Consider the following 22,920-nt stretch of genomic DNA (forward strand, 5'->3'; position numbering starts at 1 on the left):
AACATGATGCTGCCACCCCCGTGCTTCACAGTTGGGATGATGTTCTTCGGCTTGCAAGCCTCCCCCTTTTTCCTCCAAACATAACGACGGTCATTATGGCCAAAACAGTTCTATTTTTGTTTCATCAGACCAGAGGACATTTCTCCAAAAAGTACAATCTTTTTCCCCATGTGCAGTTACAAACCGTAGTCTGGCTATATTATAGTGGTTTTGGAGCAGTGGCTTCTTCCTTGCTGAGCGGCCTTTCAGGTAATATCGATATAGGACTCATTTTACTGTGGATATAGATACTTTTGTACCTGTTTCCTCCAACATCTTCACAAGGTCCTTTGCTGTTGTTCTGGGATTGATTTGCACTTTTCGCACCAAAGTACGTTCATCTCTAGGAGACAGAACACGTCTCCTTCCTGAGCGGTATGACGGCTGCGTGGTCCCATGGTGTTTATACTTGCGTACTATTGTTTGTACAGATGAACGTGGTACCTTCAGGCATTTGGAAATTGTTCCCAAGGATGAACCAGACTTGTGGAGGTCTACAATTGTTTTTCTGAGGTCTTGGCTGATTTCTTTTGATTTTCCCATGATGTCAAGCAAAGAGGCACTGAATTTGAAGGTAGGTCTTGAAATACATCCACAGGTACACCTCCAATTGATTCAAATGATGTCAATTAGCCTATCAGAAGGTTCTAAAGCCATGACCTAATTTTCTGGAATTTTCCAAGCTGTTTAAAAGCACAGTCAACTTAGTGTATATAAACTTCTGTCCCACTGGAATTGTGATACAGTGCATTATAAGTGAAATAATCTGTCTGTAAACAATTGTTGGAAAAATTACTCGTCATACACAAAGTAGATGTCCTAACCGACTTGCCAAAACTATAGTTTGTTAACAAGAAATTTGTGGAGTGGTTGAAAAACAAGTTTTAATGACTCCAATCTAAGTGTATGTAAACTTCCGACTTCAACTGTACATACAAAAGTATGTGGACACCCCTTCAAATAAGTAGATTCTGCTATTTCAGCCACACCCATTACTGACAGGTGTATAAAATTGAGCGCATAGCCAAGCAATCTCCATAGACAAACATTGGCAGTAGAATGGCCTTACTGAAGAGCTCAGTGACTTTCAACGTGGCACCGTCATAGGATGCCACCTTTCCAACAAGTCAGTCCTTAAAATTTCTGCCCTGCTAGAGCTGCCCTGGTCAACTATAAGTGCTGTTATTGTGAAGTTGAAATGTCTAGGAGCAACAACAACTCAGCTGTGAAGTGGTAGGGCACACAAGCTCACAGAACGGGACCATCGAGTGCTGAAGCGTGTAGCACGTAAAAATCATCTGTCCTCGGTTGCAACACACACTACCGAGTTCCAAACTGCCTCTGGAAGCAACGTCAGCACAATAACTGTTCGTCGGTAGCTTCAGGAAATGGGTTTCCATGGCCGAGCAACCGCACAAAAGCCTATGATCACCATGCGCATTGCCAACTGTCGGCTGGAGTGGTGTAAAGCTCGCCGCCATTTGACTCTGGAGCAGTGGAAACCATCTGGTGAACCGACGGACGAATCTGGGTTTGGCGAATGCCAGGAGAACACTATCTGCCCCAATGCTTAGTGCCAACTGTAAAGTTTGGTGGAGGAGGAATAACTGTCTGGGGCTGTTTTTCAGGGTTCAGGCTAGGCCCCTTAGTTCCAGTGAAGGGAAATCTTAATGCTACAGCATACAATGACATTTTAGACGATTCTGTGCTTCCAACTTTATGGCAACAGTTTGAGGAAGGCCCCTTTCCTGCTTCAGCATGACAATGCCTCCGTGCACAAAGCGAGGTCCATACAGAAATTGATTGTCGAGATCGGTGTGGAAGAACTTGACTGGCCTGCACAGAGCCCTGACCTCAACTCCATCAAACACCTTTGGGATGAATTGTAACGCCGACTGCGAGCCAGGCATAATCGCCCAACGTCAGTTCCCGACCTCATTAATGCTCTTGAGCAGCACTGCTCCAACATCTAGTAGAAAGTCTTCCTGGAAGAGTGGAGGCTGTTATAGCAGCAAAGGGGGGACCAACTCCATATCAATGCCCATGATTTTGGAATGAGATGTTCGATGAGCAGGTGTCCACATACTTCTGGTCATGTAGTGTATTTTTACTTACTGCAGTGAGTCAAAACTGAATATTATTGTCAGCTTTACAAGAGAAAACACACAGCTGTTCTCTAGTGTCTCTAGACAGACAGGGCTTCTGTTTTACAGACTGTCTAATATAACAGCTGTTCTCTAGTGTCTCTTGACAGACAGGGCTTCTGTTTTACAGACTGTCTGATATAACAGCTGTTCTCTGGTGTCTCTAGACAGACAGGGCTTCTGTTTTACAGACTGTCTAATATAACAGCTGTTCTCTAGTGTCTCTAGACAGACAGGGCTTATATTTTACAGATATAACTGTATATAACAGCTGTTCTCTAGTGTCTCTAGACAGACAGGGCTTATGTTTTACAGACTGTCTGATATAACAGCTGTTCTCTAGTGTCTCTAGACAGACAGGGCTCTGTTTTACAGATATAACTGTATATAACAGCTGTTCTCTAGTGTCTCTAGACAGACAGGGCTTCTGTTTTACAGACTGTCTAATATAACAGCTGTTCTCTGGTGTCTCTAGACAGACAGGGCTTCTGTTTTACAGACTGTCTGATATAACAGCTGTTCTCTAGTGTCTCTAGACAGACAGGGCTTCTGTTTTACAGACTGTCTGATATAACAGCTGTTCTCTAGTGTCTCTAGACAGACAGGGCTTCTGTTTTACAGACTGTCTAATATAACAGCTGTTCTCTAGTGTCTCTAGACAGACAGGGCTTCTGTTTTACAGACTGTCTGATATAACAGCTGTCCTCTAGTGTCTCTAGACAGACAGGGCTTCTGTTTTACAGACTGTCTGATATAACAGCTGTCCTCTAGTGTCTCTAGACAGACAGGGCTTCTGTTTTACAGACTGTCTGATATAACAGCTGTTCTCTAGTGTCTCTAGACAGACAGGGCTTCTGTTTTACAGACTGTCTGATATAACAGCTGTTCTCTAGTGTCTCTAGACAGACAGGGCTTATGTTTTACAGACTGTCTAATATAACAGCTGTTCTCTGGTGTCTCTAGACAGACAGGGCTTATATTTTACAGACTGTCTAATATAACAGCTGTTCTCTAGTGTCTCTAGACAGACAGGGCTTCTGTTTTACAGACTGTCTGATATAACAGCTGTTCTCTAGTGTCTCTAGACAGACAGGGCTTATATTTTACAGACTGTCTGATATAACAGCTGTTCTCTAGTGTCTCTAGACAGACAGGGCTTATATTTTACAGACTGTCTGATATAACAGCTGTTCTCTAGTGTCTCTAGACAGACAGGGCTTATATTTTACAGACTGTCTGATATAACAGCTGTTCTCTAGTGTCTCTAGACAGACAGGGCTTATGTTTTACAGACTGTCTAATATAACAGCTGTTCTCTAGTGTCTCTAGACAGACAGGGCTTCTGTTTTACAGACTGTCTAATATAACAGCTGTTCTCTAGTGTCTCTAGACAGACAGGGCTTCTGTTTTACAGACTGTCTAATATAACAGCTGTTCTCTAGTGTCTCTAGACAGACAGGGCTTATATTTTACAGATATAACTGTATATAACAGTAAGTAAACAACAACCAAGCAAATACATTTCACCTAAATAATATAACAATACCTGCCACTTTCCAGATGCTATTATCCAAAGCAATTTGGTATTTCTCTGATTACCAGTATCTCTGACAGGATTGATTGGGTATCTCTCTGATTACCAGTATATCTGACAGGATTGATTGGGTATCTCTCTGATTACCAGTATCTCTGACAGGATTGATTGGGTATCTCTCTGATTACCAGTATATCTGACAGGATTGATTGGGTATCTCTCTGATTACCAGTATCTCTGACAGGATTGATTGGGTATCTCTCTGATTACCAGTATATCTGACAGGATTGATTGGGTATCTCTAATTACCAGTATCTCTGACAGGATTGATTGGGTATCTCTAATTACCAGTATATCTGACAGGATTGATTGGGTATCTCTCTGATTACCAGTATCTCTGACAGGATTGATTGGGTATCTCTAATTACCAGTATATCTGACAGGATTGATTGGGTATCTCTCTGATTACCAGTATCTCTGACAGGATTGATTGGGTATCTCTCTGATTACCAGTATCTCTGACAGGATTGATTGGGTATCTCTCTGATTACCAGTATCTCTGACAGGATTGATTGGGTATCTCTAATTACCAGTATATCTGACAGGATTGATTGGGTATCTCTAATTACCAGTATATCTGACAGGATTGATTGGGTATCTCTAATTACCAGTATCTCTGACAGGATTGAGGGTATCTCTCTGATTACCAGTATATCTGACAGGATTGATTGGGTATCTGTCTGATTACCAGTATATCTGACAGGATTGATTGGGTATCTCTAATTACCAGTATATCTGACAGGATTGATTGGGTATCTCTAATTACCAGGATCTCTGACAGGATTGATTAAAAGCTTTTTTGAAAATCGACAAAGCATCAGAAGACTTTGCATTTGTTTTGGTTTGTTTATCAATTAGGATGTGTACTTGGTCTGTCATATGGTATTTCGGTAAGAATTTGACAAGTCTGCTTTCTCTCTCTATTCCTATTTCTCTCATTATCGTTCCCTCTCTCTCTGTTTCTCTCTCACTGTTCCTCTCTCTCTCTCACAATCATTATCTCTCTCTCTCTCACAATCATTATCTCTCTCTCTCTCTCTCACAATCATTATCTCTCTCTCTCTCACAATCATTATCTCTCTCTCTCTCTCTCTCTCTCTCTCTCTCTCTCTCTCTCTCTCTCTCTGTCTTTCTCTCTCTCTCTCTCTTCCTATTTCTCTCACAATCGTTACCTCTCTCTCTCTCTCTCTCTCTCTCTCACTGTTCTCTCTCTCACAATCGTTACCTCTCTCTCTCTCACTGTTCCTCTCTCTCACAATCGTTACCTCTCTCTCTCTCTCTCTCACTGTTCCTCTCTCTCACAATCGTTACCTCTCTCTCTCTCTCACTGTTCCTCTCTCTCACAATCGTTACCTCTCTCTCTCTCTCACTGTTCCTCTCTCTCACAATCGCTACCTCTCTCTCTCTCTCACTGTTCCTCTCTCTCACAATCGTTACCTCTCTCTCTCTCTCACTGTTCCTCTCTCTCACAATCGTTACCTCTCTCTCTCTCACTGTTCTCTCTCTCACAATCGTTACCTCTCTCCTCCTACGTTCTCCTCTCTTCAATCGTCTAACCTCTCCTCTCTCTCTCTTGGTCTCTCTCTCTGTGTCCTTCTCTCTCTCGGTCTCTATTCTCATTTCTTCTCTCTCTCTCTCTCTATTTATATTTCTCTCCACAATCGTTTACTCTCTTCTCGTCACTTGTTCCTCTCTCTCACAATTCGTTCCCCTCTCTCTCTCACTGTTCCTCTCTCTCACAATCGTTACCTCTCTCTCTCTCACTGTTCCTCTCTCTCACAATCGTTACCTCTCTCTCTCTCTCTCTCACTGTTCCTCTCTCTCACAATCGTTACCTCTCTCTCTCTCTCTCTCTCTCTCTCTCTCACTGTTCCTCTCTCTCACAATCGTTACCTCTCTCTCTCTCACTGTTCCTCTCTCTCTCCTCTCTCTCTCTCTCTCTCTCTCTCTCTCCTCTCTCTCTCTCTCTCTCTCTCTCTCTCTCTCTCTCTCTCTCTCTCTCTCTCTCTCTCTCTCTCTCTCTCTCTCTCTCTCTCTCTCTCTCTCTCTCTCTCTCTCTCTCTCTCTCGTCATGACGTGGCCCTCTTTGGATATAGCAAGCACCAACTCTCTCACCACCTCTCTCTTCCCCCTACACCCTGGTTTTGTTATCTCAGGTCGTAAATTCCTGGAGGAGACTCTCTTTCCGCCGCGGCCATGCAGTATAGAGAGAGGGTTCACAGTAGAACAAAGTAACTTCTTCTATCTCACAGAACTTGAGAACTGAACGATATCCATGTTTTGGAGAATGTGTAAACGGTCGGTGGAGAATCCAGCTACGACCGGTCCATTTTGTCTAATGTTTGTGACCCCATGAGAGACAATACAGCCACATTACCTCCATTATGAGATTTGTATCAAATTATTGTATAAAATGAATGAGTAAAGATGAAACTATTTGTGAAATTATATAATGTGATTTTAGACTGTTTAATGAAAGAGAATCCAATTCCCTTTAAAGTTTCACTAAGTCATTGGCCCGCCCCCATGAGTACAGACATCGATCTGGCGTCTAGGGACAGCCTTTTTTACTGTGCCGAATAAAACCCCCACCTGGAGAAATCATCTTCAGACCATGCGTACCTCGATTACCGAGAGGGCTAAGGTTTGAGTAGAGACCATGCATTCCTCGGTTGTTGAATTCCTAACCAAACCACGTGGAACATTGGCTACACTGGTGGAAATGGTTAAACTCTGAGACTATCGATACCGACAGAATAAGAGCAAATCTTCGATACTAATTACTAGTCTGCAGCTAGACTTTATGTCGACTGAATGCGAAGACCGACAACCGCCGAAACACCTATTCTATAAGAACATTTCTGAATGGAACTCTGAAGTATCCATTCTAACCAAGAAAGACTCCAGGGACGCAAAGAGAAGTTCAGATGAACTTTCCAACAGAAAGACGGACGATTCCAACAGAGATCATGACGACACACTGAGCGTAAATATATATATTGATTGCAATTATTCCCGAATGAGTGAGCGTTCTTGTGCAAAGGATTAGCATTTCAATTGTTATAATTATCAACTGTGTAGTGTCTTTGTCTTTCACACCCTTCTCAGTCCCTTTGTCTACCAAGCCGCCATGCCGGTTTAGCCCACTAGGGCACATCCCCTATCACTTCCTTGTAACCTTATCTACTGTTTGTTTGTTATGCATTTCTGTGATTATTTAGTTAGTAAATAAATGATTAAGACAATTGATGTATGGATGACTCATAGTGAAGACTGGGTTCGTGCAGATAACCAACAATTTACGACGTTTGGAATGAGACTAACATGAGGTAAAGAATAATTCATTAATCAGAAGACTAATAGATCAGATATTAAAATATTTGAAAAGTTATATTAGGAAAATTATAACTTTGTAATCTGAAGATTTTCCTTAGTGCCCCGACTTCCTAGTTAATTACATTTACGTGATTAGTTTAATCACGTAATAATAATTACAGAGAATTGATTTGATAAAATAACAGTCTTCACTTTAATGATGCCAAAGACACAACACTATCTCTCTCATTATCGCTCCCTCTTTCTATTCCTCTCTCATTCTGTCTAGCCCCTCATTTGTTTTCCCTCCCTCCCTCCCTCCCTCCCTCCCTCCCTCCCTCCCTCCCTCCCTCCCTCTCTTCACAGCAGGTTCAATGGTTCATTGCCAACCTCGCTTGCACTAACGGACCAAATGACCATTATAGTGCGTTACTTTTAACCAGAGAGAGCACAGAGCTCTGGTTAAAAGTAGTGCACTGTAAAAGGTCTAGGGTGCCATTTGGGATGCATCCCCTAGAGTCGATGGTCACCTGCCAGTATCAGTACGAGAGGGGATGTCACGCCAGGCTGTCTCATCGACTCCCTCAATACGTTGGCAGAAAGGTGCTTAGGAGGCTCGTTGAGGCAAATTGAAGCTGTCAAATCCTGAGTCAGCTTCTAGCAGCTGCTTTGTAGTCAACAGGCAACACAGTCAACAGAGCTGGGCTCTGGTCAACAGTAGTGCACTACAGAGCCTTCAGAAAGTTTTCACACCCCTTGACCTTTTCCACATTTTGTTATGTTACAAAGTCAGATTAAATTGATTTAAAAAAAATTCAACAATCTACACAAAATACTCCGTGATGTTAAAGTGGTAGAAACATTTGCAAAGAAATGTATGAAAAATAAAACACTAATATATGTTGATTGGATAAGAATTCAACCCCCTGAGTCAATACATGTTAGAATCACCTTTGGCAGTGATTACAGCTGTGAGTATTTCTGGGTAAGTCTCTAAGAGCTTTCCACAACTGGATTGGGCAACATTTGCCCATTATTCTTTAACAAATGGTTCAAGCTATGTCAAATTTGTTGTTGATCATTGCTAGACAACCATTTTTAGGTTTTGCCATATATTTTCAAGCAGATTTAAGTCAAAACTGTAACTCGGCCACTCAGGAACATTCACTGTCTCCTTGGTTAGTAGATTTGGCCTTGTGTTTTAGGTTATTGTCCTGCTGAAAGGTAAATTCATCTCCCAGTGTCTGGTGGAAAGCAGACTGAACCAGGTTTTCCTCTAGAGTTTTGTCTGTGCTTAGCTCCATTCTGTTTATATTTTATCCTGTCCTGAAAAACTCCCCAGTCCTTAAAGATTACAAGCATACCCATAACATGATGCAGCCATCACTATGCTTGAAAATATGAAGAGTGGTACTCAGTAATGTGTTGTATTCGATTTGCCCCAAACAAAACCCTTTGTGTTAATAGTTAATTGCTTTGCCATATTTGTTGCAGTATTACTTTAGTGCCTTGTTGCAAACAGGATGCATGCTTTGAAATATTTTTATTCAGCACAAGCTGCCTTCTTTTCACTCTGTCAATTTGGTTAGTATTGTGGAGTAAATACAATGTTGTTGATCCATCCTCAGTTTTCTCCTACCACAGCTCTGTAACTGTTTTAAAGTCACCATTGACCTCATGGTGAAATGTCTGAGCGGTTTCCTTTCTCTCCGCCAACTGAGTTAGGAAGGACGCCTGTATCTTTATATTGACTGGGTGTATTGATACACCATCCAAAGTGTAACGAATAACTTCACCATGTTCAAAGGGATTTTCAATGTCTGCTTCTTTTTTCCTCCCATCTACAAATAGATGCCCTTCATTGTGAGTCATTGGAAAACATCCCTGGTCTTTGTGGTTGAATCTGTTTGAATTTCACTGCTCGACCTTACAGATAATTGTATGTGTGGGGTGGAGAGATGAGGTAGTCATAAAAACATTGTTAAACACTATTATTGCACACAGAGTGAGTCCATGCATCTTATTATGTGACTTGTTAATGACATTTTTACTCCTGAACTTATTTAGACTTGCCACAACAAAGGGGTTGAATACTTACTGACTCAAGACATTTCAGCTTTTCACTAATTTGTACATTTGTTTCTAATCATAATTCCACTTTGACATTCTGGGGTATTGTGTGTAGGCCAGTGCCTAAACATCTCAATGTAATCCATTTTAAATTCAGACTGTAACACAACAACATGTGGAGAAAGTCAAGGGGGATTTATGAAGGAACTGTATACAGGGAATAGTGTGCCAGTTGCATACAAGGAATAGGGTGCCAGATGTACACCGGGAATAGGGTGCCAGTTGTATACAGGCAATAGGGTGCCAGTTGCATACAAGGAATAGGGTGCCAGATAAATACATGGAATAGGGTGCCAGATAAATACATGGAATAGGGTGCCAGATAAATACATGGAATAGGGTGCCAGTTGTATACAAGGAATAGGGTGCCAGATAAATACATGGAATAGGGTGCCAGATAAATACATGGAATAGGGTGCCAGATAAATACATGGAATAGGGTGCCAGATAAATACATGGAATAGGGTGCCAGTTGTATACAAGGAATAGGGTGCCAGATGTACACCGGGAATAGGGTGCCAGTTGTATACAGGGAAAAGGGTGCCAGTTGTATACAGGGAATAGGGTGCCAGATGTACACAGGGAATAGGGTGCCAGTTGTATACAGGGAATAGGGTGTCAGTTGTATACAAGGAATATGGTGCCAGTTGTATACAAGGAATAGGGTGCCAGATGTACACCGGGAATAGGGTGCCAGTTGTATACAGGGAATAGGGTGCCAGTTGTATACAGGGAATAGTGTGCCAGTTGTATACAGGGAATAGTGTGCCAGATGTATACAAGGAATAGGGTGCCAGTTATATACAGGGAATAGGGTGCCTGTTATACACAAGGAATAGGGTGCCAGATGTACACAGGGAATAGGGTGCCAGATGTACATAGGGAATAGGGTGCCAGTTGTATACAGGGAATAGGGTGCCAGTTGTATACAGGGAATAGGGTGCCAGTTGTATACAGGGAATAGGGTGCCAGTTGTATACAGGGAATAGGGTGCAGAGCCAGAGATCTACCTCTACAGATCTGGTGCGTAGGTGATTAGGTGACACTGAGGATGTTAACATGCACAGTAATAATTCAATATTCAACTGATTGTGGCAGTAGGTAGATTATCCAATAGTCATGTAAACGCCTTACTCTGCTTCTCTTAATGTAGATCGAAGTAAGTCAAAGAGAGGGGGTTTAACAGTACAGGAGAGAGAGGGTAACAGTACAGGAGAGAGAGGGTACAGTACAGGAGAGAGAGGGTTACAGTGCAGGAGAGAGAGGGTTACAGTACAGGAGAGAGAGGGTTACAGTACAGGAGAGAGAGGGTTACAGTACAGGAGAGAGGGTTACAGTACAGGAGAGAGAGGGTTACAGTACAGGAGAGAGAGGGCTACAGTACAGGAGAGAGAGGGTTACAGTACAGGAGAGAGAGGGCTACAGTACAGGGAGAGAGGGTTACAGTACAGGAGAGAGGGGGTTACAGTACAGGAGAGAGAGGGTTACAGTACAGGAGAGAGAGGTTACAGTACAGGAGAGAGAGGGTTACAGTACAGGAGAGAGAGGGTTACAGTACAGGAGAGAGAGGGCTACAGTACAGGAGAGAGAGGGTTACAGTACAGGAGAGAGAGGGTTACAGTACAGGAGAGAGAGGGTTACAGTACAGGAGAGAGAGGGTTACAGTACAGGAGAGAGAGGGTTACAGTACAGGAGAGAGAGGGCTACAGTACAGGAGAGAGAGGGTACAGTACAGGAGAGAGAGAGGTTACAGTACAGGAGAGAGAGAGTTACAGTACAGGAGAGAGAGGAGTTACAGTACAGGAGAGAGAGAGAGTTACAGTACAGGAGAGAGAGGGTTACAGTACAGGAGAGAGAGGGTTACAGTACAGGAGAGAGAGGGTTACAGTACAGGAGAGAGGGTTACAGTACAGGAGAGAGAGGGTTACAGTACAGGAGAGAGAGGGTTACAGTACAGGAGAGAGAGGGTTACAGTACAGGAGAGAGAGGGTTACAGTACAGGAGAGAGAGGGTTACAGTACAGGAGAGAGGGTTACAGTACAGGAGAGAGAGGGTTACAGTACAGGAGAGAGAGGGTTACAGTACAGGAGAGAGAGGGTTACAGTACAGGAGAGAGAGGGTTACAGTACAGGAGAGAGAGGGTTACAGTACAGGAGAGAGAGGGTTACAGTACAGGAGAGAGAGAGAGTTACAGTACAGGAGAGAGAGGGTTACAGTACAGGAGAGAGAGGGTTACAGTACAGGAGAGAGAGGGTTACAGTACAGGAGAGAGAGGGTTACAGTACAGGAGAGAGAGGGTTACAGTACAGGAGAGAGAGGGTTACAGTACAGGAGAGAGAGGGCTGTGAATAGAGCATCACAAGCAAGGAGGGAAACCAGAGGTATAAAGGGTGGCAGGTAGCCTAGTGGTTAGAGCATTGCGCCAGTAACAGAACGTTTTCTGGGTGGAATACCCGAGCTCCTAATTGGCTGCAGGGGCGCCGTCCTACTAAGGCTGACCCTGTAAAAGAAGACCTTTCACTGGACCTATCTGGTGTATGCCACAATAAGACATCATTATCATTTCAGTATCATTACAGCCTCATTATCATTACAACGTCAGTATCACTGGAACATCATGATCATTAAAAAAATCATTATCGTTACAGCAACATTATCATCCCAACATCATTATCGTTACAGCAACATTATCATCCCAACATCATTATCGTTACAGCAACATTATCATCCCAACATCATTATCGTTACAACGGCATTATCATTACAGCATCATTATCGTTACAAAGTCATTATCATTACAACATCATTATCGTCCCAGCGTCATGATCATTACAGCATCATTATCGTTACAGCGCCTTTATCATTACAACATCATTATCAGTTAGCTATAGGAAATCAACTGAGCGATGGACAGAAGGAATATGTTGAGTGACATCTGGTGCTACTGTACTGGTGCTACTGTACTGTACTGTACTGGTGCTACTGTACTGGTGCTACTGTACTGGTGCTACTGTACTGTACTGTACTGGTGCTACTGTACTGGTGCTACTGTACTGGTGCTACTGTACTGGTGCTGCTGTACTGGTGCTACTGTACTGGTGCTACTGTACTAGTGCTGCTGTACTGTACTGGTGCTACTGTACTGTTGCTACTATAGTGGTGCTACTGTACTGTACTGTACTGTACTGTACTGTACTGTACTGTACTGTTGCTACTATACTGTTGCTACTATAGTGGTGCTACTGTACTGGTGCTACTTTACTGGTGCTGCTGTACTGGTGCTACTGTACAGGTGCTACTTTACTGGTGCTGCTGTACTGGTGCTACTGTACTGTTGCTACTATAGTGGTGCTACTGTACTGGTGCTACTTTACTGGTGCTGCTGTACTGGTGCTACTGTACTGGTGCTACTGTACTGTATTGGTGCTACTGTACTGGTGCTACTATAGTGGTGCTACTGTACTGGTGCTACTATAGTGGTGCTACTGTACTGGTGTGTTTCTTTATAGTGTATGAAGGTGTGGGTGATAAACTGGAGATGTGGGTGATAAACTGGAGATGTGGGTGATAAACCGGAGGTGTGGGTGATAAACTGGAGGTGTGGGTGATACACTGGAGATGTGGGTGATAAACTGGAGGTGTGGGTGATAAACTGGAGGTGTGGGTGATTAACTGGAGGTGTGGGTGATAAACTGGAGGTGTGGGTGATAAACTGGAGGTGTGGGTGATAAACTGGAGACGTGGGTGATAAACTGGAGGTGTGGGTGATAAACTGGAGATGTGGGTTATAAACTGGAGGTGTGGGTGATTAACTGGAGATGTGGGTGATAAACTGGAGGTGTGGGTGATACACTGGAGATGTGGGTGATTAATTGGAGATGTGGGTTATAAACTGGAGATGTGGGTGATTAACTGGAGATGTGGGTTATAAACTGGAGGTGTGGACCATTTAACAAGATGTGCTTTAAGGAAAATGACATTCAGATTTGACACCGTAGCCAATTAGCAAACCCCACTGTGCACAGAGGTCTATTCCACGTTGGTTAATGTCATTGAAATGACGTGGAAACAACGTTGATTCAACCAATGTGTACCCAGTGGGAAAGCTCTGAAGATGAACGTGTTGTGTTTCTATTGAGAGGTCAGAGTAGGGGGTCTGTTGTATCACACTACATCTGCATCCCAAATGGCACACTATTCCTTTTATAGTGCACTACTTTTGACCATGGCCCATAGGGCTATACAGGGAATAGGGTGTTATTTGGGATGGATCCAAGCACCACACCCACTCTGCCTCACTTAAAAGGCATTCACTTTGCCTCAGAGGAGTAAAGATGAGTGAAGGACAATCCCTGACATCTGTTTCTATAACAGAGGGAATAGCTAATGGAAGACCCCCCCACCATCAAAAAGGCTTACAAAAGTCCCTGTAGCTACTTGGGCGCTAACTTTCATTTGAATATCATTCATTCATCCCAGCTAGCCACCCCCCTGTGGGAGCGATTCTACAGAGCTAAATTGATTCGGGGCTCCTCTTCATCACAAATTGAACAAGACAGTTGAAATGCAATGTCTGGTAATGTAGGTGGAATAATGCTGTACTCTTGGATATTACAAAATACCTTTCAACCTCAGAGACCCCCCCCCCCAGCCTTTTAAAGTGCTGTGATTTAGATGTCGGCGCTGTTGCCTGCCTGAAGGCTGTCTGAGGGTCATTACGGTGTCTTGGAAGGGACAGAAAGCTAGCAGCACATTATGAGAGAGAAGCTACCATTTTCCACCTTGGAACGCTACACTGTAGCTTTGAACACATGTTGAACGTATTGGCTCCTTGATCTGCCTTGAGAAAAAGACTGGTTTAACCTGTCATTTACTCCACTGACTAACTACACCGGACAAAAATATAAACGCAGCATGTTAAGTGTTGATACTATGTTCCATGAGCTGAAATAAAAAGCTCATTTCTCTCAAATGTTTACATCCCTGTTAGTGAGCATTTCTCCTTTGCCAAGATAATCCATCCACCTGACAGGTGTGGCATATCAAGAAGCAAATTAAACAGCTTCTTGATATGCCACACAAAAAGGTGCACCTTGTGCTGGGGACAATAAAAGGCCACTCTAAAATGTGCAGTTTTGTCACACAATACACAAGGTGCAATAATTTAATGTTCATTTCTCTACCATAAGCCGCCTCCAACGTCGTTTTAGAGAATTTGGCAGTACGTCCAACCGGCCTCACAACCACAGACCACGTGTAACCACGTCAGCCCAGGACCTCCACATCCGGCTTCTTCACCTGCGGGATCATCTGAGACCAGCCACCCGGGCAGCTGATGAAACTGAGGAGCATTTCTGTCTGTGATAAAGCCCTTTTTGTGGGGCAAAAACTAATTCTGATTGGCTGGGCCTGGCTCCCCACTGGGTGGGCCTATAGCTGCGCCCCTGCCTGGTCATGTGAAATCCATAGACTGGGGCCTAATGAATTTATTTAAATTGACTGATTTCCTTATATGAACCATAACTCAAGTAAAATCGTTGAAATTGTTGCATGTTGCATTATATTTGTGTTCAGTATAGATAGTCCCTTCATGTTGCACAGACAGCACTAACAACTGTTGTGTAGAGGTTGATTTAGTGTGCATTCCAAATGACGCCCTGTTCACTACGTAGCGCACTACTTTAGACCAGAACCCTATGGGGCCCGGTCAACAGTTGTGCACTATATAGAAGATAGGTGTCACGTTCTGACCAGTAAAGGGGTTATTTGTTATTGTAGTTTGGTCAGGACATGGCAGGGGGGTATTTTGTTTTATGTGGTTCGGGGTGTGTGTTTATGTAGAGTGGTATTTGGTTAGAGTATTCTGGGGTTTTTGGGTTATGTTCTATGTGTCGTATTCTAGGTTCTATCTATGTTGTGTATTTCTTTGTGTTGGCCTGGTATGGCTCTCAATCAGGAACAGCTGTACATCGTTGTTGCTGATTGAGAGTCATACTTAGGTAGCCTGTTTTCACCTGTCCCTTTGTGAGAAGTTGTATTCGTGCACTGCTATGTTTAGCCTGCAGAACTGTTAGCTGTCGTTCATTTTTTTTGTTTTGTTGTTTTTTGTGTGGAGTTCGTAATAAAATAAATATGAGCATTCACGTACCCGCTGCATTTTGGTCCACTTCCTACGACGGCTGTTACAATAGGGCTCATTTGGGATGCTTAAACATTCTAAAAGGTGCTTCCTGATTTAACATGGGGCCTCCAATTATGTTTTAACAATATGAAATAACCCTCTAATTTGACAGTAATTGTAGCCCCAGTTGAAAGTAACTCACTTAAATGATGAGTTCTCTTGTCTGAGGCTTTTAGGAAGAGTAAGAACGTAATCAGAAAATAATTTAGCTGCCTTTTTCTACAGTAATTTCCCTCTAGACCAATTATAGATCATTAACAGGCTGTTTCATGTCCAATACGCAGTAGCCTAGCTGAAGCACGTCAACTGATGAGCATTACATCATCACCACGCCAACTGATGTGCATTACATCATCACCACCTCAACTGATGTGCATTACATCATCACCACGTCAACTGATGTGCATTACATCATCACCACGTCAACTGATGAGCATTACATCATCACCACGTCAACTGATGAGCATTACATCATCACCACGTCAACTGATGTGCATTACATCATCACCACGCCAACTGATGAGCATTACATCATCACCACGTCAACTGATGTGCATTACATCATCACCACGCCAACTGATGAGCATTACATCATCACCAAGTCAACTGATGTGCATTACATCATCACCACGTCAACTGATGAGCATTACATCATCACCACGTCAACTGATGTGCATTACATCATCACCACGTCAACTGATGTGCATTACATCATCACCAAGTCAACTGATGAGCATTACATCATCACCACGGAAAATAAATGTGAAAGAAAACAAAATGGTTGATGGTAAAGCCAGCTTGTCATGGGGCCTAATTCTGTCTGATTCTGGGGGTTCATTCTCAGTACAGAATGTTTTAGTCATGATGTAAATATCCCTGAAGCAGAGAACATCCCTACAAAGCAGCAGTGTTGTTGCTGTTTACAACATCTTTTCATTTGAGTCAGTGTAATGAATAAGCTCTGAGGAGATTCTGTGTGTCTCCTAAATGGCACCCTATTCTATATAGACTGCACTACTATGGCACCCTATTCCCTATAGAGTGCACTATTATGGCACCCTATTCCCTATATAGTGTACTACTATGGCACCCTATTCCCTATATAGTGCAATACTTGTAATAAATAGGGAATAGGATGCTATTTGAGACACAGACCAAGTCTACGGGACGTAAACAGTGTGCTGGGAGAGATGGCAGGGTACAGCCGCAGCAGCTCTTAATACAGGTTAAAGCTGTCCTGTTTGGATTTCATTTGATTTCTCCTCTGAGCTGGATTTGGAAGTATTATAAACACAGAGGACTAATTTCAGGGTTTTAAGCTGCCGCCCGGCGCTCAGTGATCTCTCTGTCTCTCCTTCTGCTCTCTCTTATCTCCTGCTCTCTCTATGTCTCTCTCTCTCTCTGTGTCTCTCTCTCTGTCTCTCAGTCTGTCTCTCAGTCGGTCTCTCTCTCTCTGCCTCAGTCTGTCTCTCTCTCAGTCTGTCTCTCTCTCAGTCTGTCTCTCAGTCTGTCTCTCTCTCTTTCTAAAGCCTGGTTGGGAGGAGAAGGGGGATGGGTTCTGGAAGAGAGGCGTCTCATAAATACAGGAGAGAGCGTGAGCGAGCTGCAAATCAGCGTCCAGAAACGAGTCCCTCTACGTATCAACGCTCTGAGTTTCTATGGAAACATAAAGCGGATTAGATGAGCTTTAAGGCGCTGGAACCTGCGAGGAGAAAGGACATTTCTAAACCTGTGTTCTGTCTGTCATTCAATAAGAAAATACAGCGACAGCGATAATGATAATAACCATTAAGAGAAAGCGAGGCTATAATGTCCTTGCATCGATCACGGTCAGTGAGGAGTTGGAATGAGATGGTCCACACAGCTAGGGGATAGTATGGACCTCTCCATTCTGGGCTGTTGTCTGTTTTAATATAGCCAGGGTAGATCGCTACAGTACAGTTTGACTTACCCTGCTCTTCCTCCTCACCTTACAGCTCAGGAAGCTCTTTTCAAAGGACAAGCTTTTTTTGTAGAAATTCAAGTGTACATGCTTATTTTCTTTCTGTTCATTGTTCATTTCCTATAGCTAATAGGGAAATCTATACAATAATATCTATAGATTTCTCTTCACTGTTCATTTCCTATATCTAATAGGGATATCTATACAATAATAGCTATTGCTTTCTGTTCATTGTTCATTTCCTATAGCTAATAGGGATATCTATAAAATAATAGCTATTGCTTTCTGTTCATTGTTAATTTCCTATAGCTAATAGGGAAATCTATAAAATAATAGCTATAGCTTTCTGTTCATTGACAGTTGATGTCCTGTATTGAAGTGATTGGTGTTTGTCACAGCCGGCAGCAGCAGAGCAGCAGAACCCAGGGTGTTCAGTAGGGGTAGTCCTGTGGGAATCCACTGAGCTGAGCCTCAGCTGAAGCAAAAACAATTATCCAACCAGCTCTCCATCCTCTCCATGCTAAGAAGTGCCAGTCCCTCATGTATCCAGGGGCGGAAATCCCGGGGGGGACGGGGGGGACACGACCCCCCCATCCTGGGAAAAATATGATTTGTCCCCCCCAATATATCACTGAAACATAACTCTGTAATTTAAATAATATTAATAATACGCAATGAAAGCAATTGTGCTGATTATAGACACTTAATAGCGCGTTTTTAAGTTTCAAAAGATTGCGACCCCCCCACCCTTTGCCTCACAATGGTTTGATCCACTGCCAGTTCCTTAGTTGGCAAGGTAACAGAGGGGTCGTATCCACTGTCTGAAAGGCACTCAATGAACGTAACTGACGTGAGGTTATTCCAGTCAATCGCGCACACACACTAGCTGAATATGCAGAGCTAGTGCGCAAATATTAACTATTAAGCTAGCTAGTACCTATTCCATTTATGTGGCCTCGTCAAAGATGGAATCTTTGCTATCGTCAATTTATTCCAAGATCAGCATGCAGATGATGTAAGTTAGTGCTTCAAAGTCCCTGTGATAAGGTTAGCGATAAACTGGAGTCCAAACTGAACAGAACTACACTCTCTTCTACCATTGTCTTAAATATATTTAATGGTCTCGTTGCAAAAGCTAAATTGTCGCAAGGGAACTTTTATTTATTTATTTTATTTCACCTTTATTTAACCCGGGTAGCAAAGATTATAGCAAACACCACTGAAACGGAATTGGTGCTCGCTAGTTTTGCAAATTCAGCTATTGTTGGAAGCCAGCCAATATGAAACAAACTATTAAAATTACAAAAGGTTGCAGCATATGTTGTGTAAATGGTGAACTCATACAGCTGTCAACTCTTGTCATTTTAATCCGTTTCACATTTGCTAGCTACCTTTTAGATCGAAGCCCAAATAGAATGATTGAAGATGATAGAAGCCCATCTCCTACTGTAAATAACCTACACACTGTGTGTGTAGCCAGCCAGCCAGCCAGGTAGAAAAATGGCAGAAAAATAAAAGACGGACATCAGAGTATTTTACAATACACCAAAACGCATTGTAAGAACCCTAGTAGCCTAATATCTCAAAGACTAGTTGATAAAATGTTCATAAGAAAGAAATGACATTTTAATGGAAATGTTTCCCAATGATGTCATTAGGCAGAGCAGGCAACAGATATGCAGGGACAGACTGGCAGAGACAGGGAGTCTCAGGTAAGTTTGTTGAGTCTTTGTTTGGCAACATTATGAAAGGTTCTCAATTTTTTTGACTTGTAAAATAGGAACATAATTGGAAAATGCCATGGATACCCCCACTCTCAACTTAAACTGGTGACTGAACTAAGATTTGTTAAAGGCAATGGTATTGCTGTTGTGATTAGTTGTGTAGTTTTGGGTACCGGTAGTTAGGAGTACGGCAAACACCTTATTTCTTTGGTTCCTCAATATACATTTACCATATTACAATGTAGGCTATGTGTTACAGCACTACTTTTGGTGTCCCCCTCAGGAATTGCTCTTGAGAAAATTTCATGTAATTGTCCCCTCCAAAGTTGATATCAGATTTTCGCCCCTGCATGTATCATCAACATTCTGCATCCCAAATGCAAACCTATTGCCTATGTAGTGGGAGCCAATTGCCTATGTAGTGGGAGCCTATTCCCTATGTAGTGCACTACTTTTGACCAGGGCCCATAGGGGTCCCCAATTACAGTACATTCAGCCACAGGACAATTTTGTCTTGAGTGGATGGTCAGAGGGCCGGAACATAATTACAAATAATTTGCACACTGCACATTGACCGCAAGTAGCACAAACAGATATAGCATTTGACAAAAACAGAATCCTTTCAAACCTTGATTACATTGGTATATGTCTCTCTATTTACGCATAGGAACACTTGGGAACAGATTTCCTAAATTAAAATCACTTGGAGCTGTATTCCGAGTGTTTTTACAGTTTTTTATGTCCAACAATGAAAATCCAACAACAACAACCAAAACCAGATTTTATAAAAAGGTTTTTTTCTCATTAAACTTGAGGGTAGGAAGAGGTACAAATGATATAACCTGTGTACTGCCAGTTGGGGAACCCTGATATAGAGAAGAGGATACCATTTGGGACGGACCCTCAGTCTCCACGTCTCCTCCCAGAATCCCAGCAACGCTCCATCAGATCAGGGCCATGTTCATTAGGGCACAGCGTAGCAAAATGTTTTTGAACTGTTTCTTGTTGGAACAGTCTAGGTAGTCCCTCCCTTGTTTTATTTAGTCCGTTTTCTTCCGTATGTTGCTTAACAAAATGGTGACTCCATGGCTCTTTTTCACACTCAATCCAGGAACCCATTTTTACATCATCTGTAGTGTACATTACTTTTCATTTAAAAAAGTGTTTTGATAACGTGAAGACAGACATTATTATGACATAATTTCCTTTAACTTACTTTCATCAGAGCCTGGGGTTTTCTCCACAGTCCTGATGTAATCATCCTAGAGAGACATGAGAATCGGAGTAGTGTCACTGCAGAGGTCCAGAGTGTAGTGTAAAGAACAACAACATATCCAAGAACAAAACAGAAGATCACAGACGTCTCACTCTCTGTAAGTGGTGATTTTAGCTTCCCTGTCACACAGGGAATATACACTCTCAGAATGAGAGTGTGTACCAAATGGCACCCTATTCTTCATTATCGTTCACTACTTCCCTTTATAGTGCGATATAATAGTAGTGCACTATGTTGGGAATAGGATGCCATTTGGGAAACACATAAACTATCTTTTAGACTGGTCTCTGGGGGTGTTTGAGGGTTAGAATTATGATAAAAATACTACATCTCCCATAGTATACACTTCTACTGACCCATGTGTGTGTGTGTGTGTGTGTGTGTGTGTGTGTGTGTGTGTGTGTGTGTGTGTGTGTGTGTGTGTGTGTGTGTGTGTGTGTGTGTGTATGAGGACCCACAGGAATATGTTTGTTACGACTGGGTTGGCCTTATCCTACACTGGGATCCCAACAGTATAACAGAGCTCTCAAGTCAAGCTGAACAACTTAAGCCAAAGGCGTTTCATATATTCAGAGGAAGTGCTGAGACAAGATCCATTAAAGGGATAAGTCTCAAAAGGAACCCTGTTCCCTTTATAGTGCACTACGTTTTCACCAGGGCCAGTTTATAAGGAACAGGGTGCCAATTAGGACACATAGATAGATCTATATTTCTGGGCTGTTGAAGTGTAATAGCTTAATGTCTGGTGTTATAATGCGGTTGGGCAGTTTAATGTCTGGTGTTATAATGCGGTTGGGCAGTTTAATGTCAGGTGTTATAATGCAGTTTGGCAGTGTAATGTCAGGTGTTATAATGCGGTTTGGCAGTTTAATGTCAGGTGTTATAATGCGGTTTGGCAGTTTAATGTCAGGTGTTATAATGCGGTTTGGCAGTTTAATGTCAGGTGTTATAATGTGGTTTGGCAGTGTAATGTCAGGTGTAATAATGCGGTTTGGCAGTTTAATGTCAGGTGTTATAATGCGGTTTGGCAGTTTAATGTCAGGTGTTATAATGTGGTTTGGCAGTTTAATGTCAGGTGTTATAATGCAGTTTGGCAGTTTAATGTAAGGTGTTATAATGCGGTTTGGCAGTTTAATGTCTGGTGTCATAATGCGGTTAGGTAGTTTAATGTCAGGTGTTATAATGCGGTTAGGCAGTTTAATGTCAGGTGTTATAATGCGGTTTGGCAGTTTAATGTCTGGTGTTATAATGCGGTTAGGCAGTTTAATGTCAGGTGTTATAATAAGGTTTGGCAGTTTAATGTCAGGTGTTATAATGCGGTTTGGCAGTTTAATGTCAGGTGTTATAATGCGGTTAGGCAGTTTAATATGTCAGGTGTTATAATGCGGTTCGGCAGTTTAATGTCAGGTGTTATAATGCGGTTAGGCAGTTTAATGTCAGGTGTTATAATGCGGTTCGGCAGTTTAATGTCAGGTGTTATAATGCGGTTAGGCAGTTTAATGTCAGGTGTTATAATGCGGTTAGGCAGTTTAATGTCAGGTGTTATAATGTGGTTAGGCAGTTTAATGTCAGGTGTTATAATGCGGTTTGGCAGTTTAATGTCAGGTGTTATAATGCGGTTAGGCAGTTTAATGTCAGGTGTTATAATGCGGTTGGGCAGTTTAATGTCAGGTGTTATAATGCGGTTAGGCAGTTTAATGTCAGGTGTTATAATGCAGTTAGGTAGTTTAATGTCAGGTGTTATAATGCGGTTAGGCAGTTTAATGTCAGGTGTTATAATGCGGTCAGGCAGTTTAATGTCAGGTGTTATAATTTTTATTTATTTATTTTATTTATTTCACCTTTATTTAACCAGGTAGGCAAGTTGAGAACAAGTTCTCATTTACAATTGCGACCTGACCAAGATAAAGCAAAGCAGTTTGACACATACAACAATACAGAGTTACACATGGAATAAACAAACATACAGTCAATAATACAGTACAAAAATAAGTCTATATACAATGTGAGCAAATGAGGTGAGATAAGGGAGGTAAAGGCAAAAAAAGGCCATGGTGGCAAAGTAAATAAAGTATAGCAAGTAAAACACTAGAATGGTAGATTTGTAGTGGAAGAAAGTGCAAAGTAGAAATAATGGGATGCAAAGGAGCAAAATAAATAAATAAATACAGTAGGGGAAGAGGTAGTTGTTTGGGCTAAATTATAGATGGGCTATGTACAGGTGCAGTGATCTGTGAGCTGCTCTGACAGCTGGTGCTTAAAGCTAGTGAGGGAGATAAGTGTTTCCAGTTTTAGAGATTTTTGTAGTTCGTTCCAGTCATTGGCAGTAATGCGGTTTGGCAGTTTAATGTCAGGTGTTATAATGCGGTTAGGTAGTTTAAGGTCAGGTGTTATAATGCGGTTAGGCAGTTTAATGTCAGGTGTTATAATGCGGTTAGGCAGTTTAATGTCAGGTGTTATAATGCGGTTCGGCAGTTTAATGTCAGGTGTTATAATGCGGTTAGGTAGTTTAAGGTCAGGTGTTATAATGCGGTTTGGCAGTTGAACTAAGACCATGAGACATAAGTGATATCCT

At 42.3% G+C, this 22,920-nt stretch overlaps 1 protein-coding gene across 2 annotated transcripts in view; it reads right to left on the bottom strand.

Moving 5' to 3' along the window:
* Positions 1 to 22,920, bottom strand: part of LOC115152738 (testican-2) — a 104,909-nt gene that overhangs the window by 40,333 nt on the left and 41,656 nt on the right. For both annotated transcript variants that reach the window (XM_029697508.1, XM_029697507.1), the window contains exon 3: positions 20,286 to 20,331. In XM_029697508.1, the coding sequence (XP_029553368.1) occupies positions 20,286 to 20,331 (46 nt within the window). The remainder of the gene's footprint in view (positions 1 to 20,285; positions 20,332 to 22,920) is intronic.

This window comes from Salmo trutta, chromosome 18 (assembly GCF_901001165.1).
Source record: "Salmo trutta chromosome 18, fSalTru1.1, whole genome shotgun sequence".
In the NCBI taxonomy this organism is placed as follows: Eukaryota; Metazoa; Chordata; class Actinopteri; order Salmoniformes; family Salmonidae; genus Salmo; species Salmo trutta.